The 3,939-nt window shown below is 35.8% G+C and overlaps 1 protein-coding gene across 1 annotated transcript; it reads right to left on the reverse strand.

Annotated features, from left to right (window-relative positions):
* Positions 1-575: 575 nt before the first annotated feature.
* Positions 576-3,116, reverse strand: LOC126374215 (keratin, type I cytoskeletal 9-like). Its single transcript, XM_050020724.1, has 3 exons — positions 3,039-3,116; positions 1,465-1,864; positions 576-1,002 (listed from the first exon to the last, which is right to left on the reverse strand). The coding sequence occupies exons 1-3, from the start codon at positions 3,045-3,047 to the stop codon at positions 671-673; spliced, it is 741 nt and encodes a 246-aa protein (XP_049876681.1). The 5' UTR covers positions 3,048-3,116; the 3' UTR covers positions 576-670.
* Positions 3,117-3,939: the final 823 nt, after the last annotated feature.

The raw sequence follows: 3,939 nt of genomic DNA on the forward strand, positions 1-3,939 counted from the left end.
AAAAAGACAGCACAAGTGGCTCAGACATCAAAAAAGCTCTGTGAGGTGTGAGTATTTAATTCTTCTTGCGATGGATGTACCTCTGGATAGCCCAATTGGGATATAGTTGTAAGCTTGTTTATGCATACTGTGGTATAAGTAGTATTATTTTTTGTGAACGCGGTCATCATCATTATTATTATCTTACTAGCGTTTATGCTGTTTTCATCTGATCCGCTTACCTAATCTGAAATTATTGTCAGCTCAGCCCAATTTTTGGCCACTTGCTTTTGAAAACACATTAAGTTGGTCATAATGGGTTTTTGCATATCTATACGATCAATTATTGTTTTCATAGTAAAATATTATGCTGTAATTAATGATTCCGTGTGTGTTCGCTGATAAGTGGCACTATCTTTTGCTGCATCAGTGGTTAAAAAGCTTCACCTCAAATGTTCGTTTTATATAAATATTATTTTATATTCCTCATCAAATTACCTAGCTTTAATTACGTTACTAACCATTGAATCAAAATTTGGTCTGAAATAAATGTTTTGAATTTGAATTTTATTTTTAAAAAATAAAACAAACACAAATACAAAATATACATTTATTTAGAGATTAGAACACAATCACAATTGGCTGAATAAAGCTAAATTTAGCTCTAGCTAGAAACTAGTTCTAGAAAGAACTAGTAGTGGTAGCCGGTTTCTTCGTCGAAGCTCTGTTGGGGGTAGTTCGAGCCCTGAGAGTTGGGCCTGTATTGGCTACCGAAGCTGCCCTGAGAACCTCTCTGGAATCCACCGAAACCAGACTGACCATGCTGTCCATTGGCACCAGATTGACCGAACTGCGAGTGACCGCCTTGGCTGCCGAAAGAAGATTGACCACCGAAACCGGATTGACCACCGAAACCAGATTGGCTTCCGAAGCTACCAGCAGACTGACCGAAGCTAGCACCGGAGTGACCGAAGCTTCCCTGAGGGGCGCCGTATTGAGAGCTGGGGGCCTCACCGCGAACAGCTGAGAAAGAAAGAAATAAGTTCAAGATAAAGATAATATAAGATAAGATAATTAAATTATAGAGATCACGAATGACCTATATACGTAATAGTGTTTCTCTCACCTTTAGACTTTGAACATAAGCAAGTCTAATCATAAATAGCCTATCAGTAGAATATAAATTATGTATTAGGATTTCCTAATTATAGAGTAGATCAATGTTTATGTGTGGAATTATAAGCAATGTCATGAAATACTTAATACATGACTGCTAATACTGTATCGCCTTTTTGCATTACTATATCTATCATTGATCCAACCAGAGCAGCAAATAGGGAGCATTCTATATCATGGATATCACTGGGACGGCACTTGTCAGATTTGACAATTGTCCTAAATGTTTTGACTTTTTTGAAAAGTACTTTACATATAACCACGAAATAATTGTCAATTTAAGGAGTATGCATCGAAAGAATCACATACCTGGTCCGAAGCTAGGAGCCTGGTTGGGAGGCAAATACTTGTTGGAGGTAGCAGAGTTGAAGGAAGGTCCAGCTCCTTGAGCACCAGGCCTGTTGAAGCCACTGCCGACGTTGTTGCTGTCACCGCCGAAGGGAGGAAGGTATTTGTTAGAGGTCGCGTCTCCAAAGCGGCTGGCAACACCGTTTCTGGCTCCAAAAGCTCCGTTGACACCACCAAAGCCGCTGCTTGCGCCACCGAAACCGCCGCTAGCGCCTCCGTGACCACCCTGAGAACCACCACTGGGGCCACCGAAAGGAGGAAGGTATTGGTTGGTGGGTCCGCCAAAGTTTCCACGAGCAGCCTGCTCCAAGTGCTCAAGGCGCGCAGCGGCGCTGACGGCGATGAGGGCGGAAATTATGAACTAGAAGAAAACAGGAAAATCTTCTAGAAAAGACTTGTACATAAAAAACCACAGATGAAGACAATGAAATCATAAATGATAACCATATATTCAATCTCAAACTAAAGTAGTAATAAGTGTTTAACCTAAAATTGCTATTTTAAAATAAGAATGAATAATAGATTAAATTGTTTTAGAAATGATAAGTAAGAAGTAATAAAATTGTTAGAATATCATAATTCATAGTTCTACGAAAAAGATACGCGAAAAGATAAAGATACTGTTACAGAAAGGACAAAAGCTGACATGCCATTGTTCTACTTTCAATGACATTGTTAGGCTAAATTAAAGACACGTATTTGTAATAAAGCATGAGAAATGTAAGCTCTGTTTTGTAGTAATCTTCAAGAATTGTTTTATAAACATAGTCTTTTTAACATTTTGCTAAAGGTAAGTATGAATACTAGTTTCAGATTCGTCGGTAGAAACATTGTCTTATATGACAATAATTTTATGAAATATAGGAAAAAGCGTATTTTAGAGATACACAGATTTATATTGGTTTTTTGCGTGATCTACAAATGCTTTTACTGGATGAAATTTTATTATAAACCAACTATTTTTGGTTTTTAGACTTTCTGAAATTCCTGCATATGCAAAATTAGAATATTCAATAACAATTTCCTTTGCAGTGTTGTCTTCTTTTATTTTATCTGTTAAAGGGGCTTCAGGTGGTAATAAAATTTCACCCATTTTGCTTATTTTAGCAAAGTGTGGTGTTAAAGAAGGTATTATTACCCTGGACATCCCGCAAGTATCTTCCAGCAAACAAGTAGCAAGCATTCCCTCCTGCATTGCCTTTTAAAAGACAATACAGGTTTAGTAAATAGTTAAACAGTATGCGTTCAAAGAAGAGAGTCTAATAGAGCACGAGAAATTAGAATAGCATCATTATGTTAGTATGAAGGTCATGTAAAAAGATTAAAAGATTTTGAAAAGTTGAATTTAAATTAGTAATTAACTAAATTGAAAAATATTAAAACTGAAATTAAGTAGAGAAATTGTTAAATAGGTATTAATTTTAATTATCGTGTTTATAATTGGTTTATCGGGAAAATCCGCCATGCTTTTTTTTCTCAAGTCACTTCCAAAAAAAAATAAGTGAATTATGTAAATGAATAATTTTAAAATTTACCAGTTTCATGTTGGTTGTTGGCAGTGTTGTAACTGAATGTGTTGTGATGTGTTGCTCACACAAAACTGTGATGAAGACCACGCTCCGACCCCAATATATACCAATCTTGATCCTAATCCCGATCATAGCCTGACGTCATCACAGTATCACAGCAACGGCCCAAACGAGCATTATCAAATGCATGGCCAAGTAATTAAAAGCTTCTTTTTTTAAAAGCGTGATCGACCTCGTCTGTCAAATCCGGAGCAGAATCGGTACTAATGATTTCTGAAAATCAATTGATTTTATTTGCAATATGAATGATTAATAAGATCCTGTAATTATTATTTCGTAGTTATTAGATTTTGAATCAATATGTTTGTTTTGACGTGACTTATTGTAAGTTTGCTCCAGATGCATTAACTACTTGGCCGGACAAAGTGTTTCAGTACAAGAAGTTGTTTTCGAAAAATAGTAAAATAGTTAAAAAAAATTCCTGTAGCTATATGTTGCATGGAAGAAATGGCTTACCGCCTGTTGTGCCAATGTTGTTTTCTGCTTGTGGTGCTGAAATATGTGTCCTTCGTGCTTTAATATATATATATATCGCATGCCATGCAAAGGTCCGGTACTCCATAGATCCGAGGTATATATATATATATATATATATATATATATATTAAGTTTAGTTTCCCTATCCATACCTCGGATCTATGGAGTACCGGACCTTTGCATGGCATGCGCGGGGCCGAAACCAACATGTACGTAAACAAATTAAATCTAAAAGTAGTGTAATAATTTTTCAATTATTTATTTTTAAATCAAGTCAGATTTGTGATTTCTAATTAGTATTTATTGTAATCGATTTAATATTTTGGTAACCTGTCCCCATACGTTTTCATAATATTGTGGCATTATCATA

Source organism: Pectinophora gossypiella, chromosome 17, assembly GCF_024362695.1.
Source record: "Pectinophora gossypiella chromosome 17, ilPecGoss1.1, whole genome shotgun sequence".
Taxonomy (NCBI): Eukaryota; Metazoa; Arthropoda; class Insecta; order Lepidoptera; family Gelechiidae; genus Pectinophora; species Pectinophora gossypiella.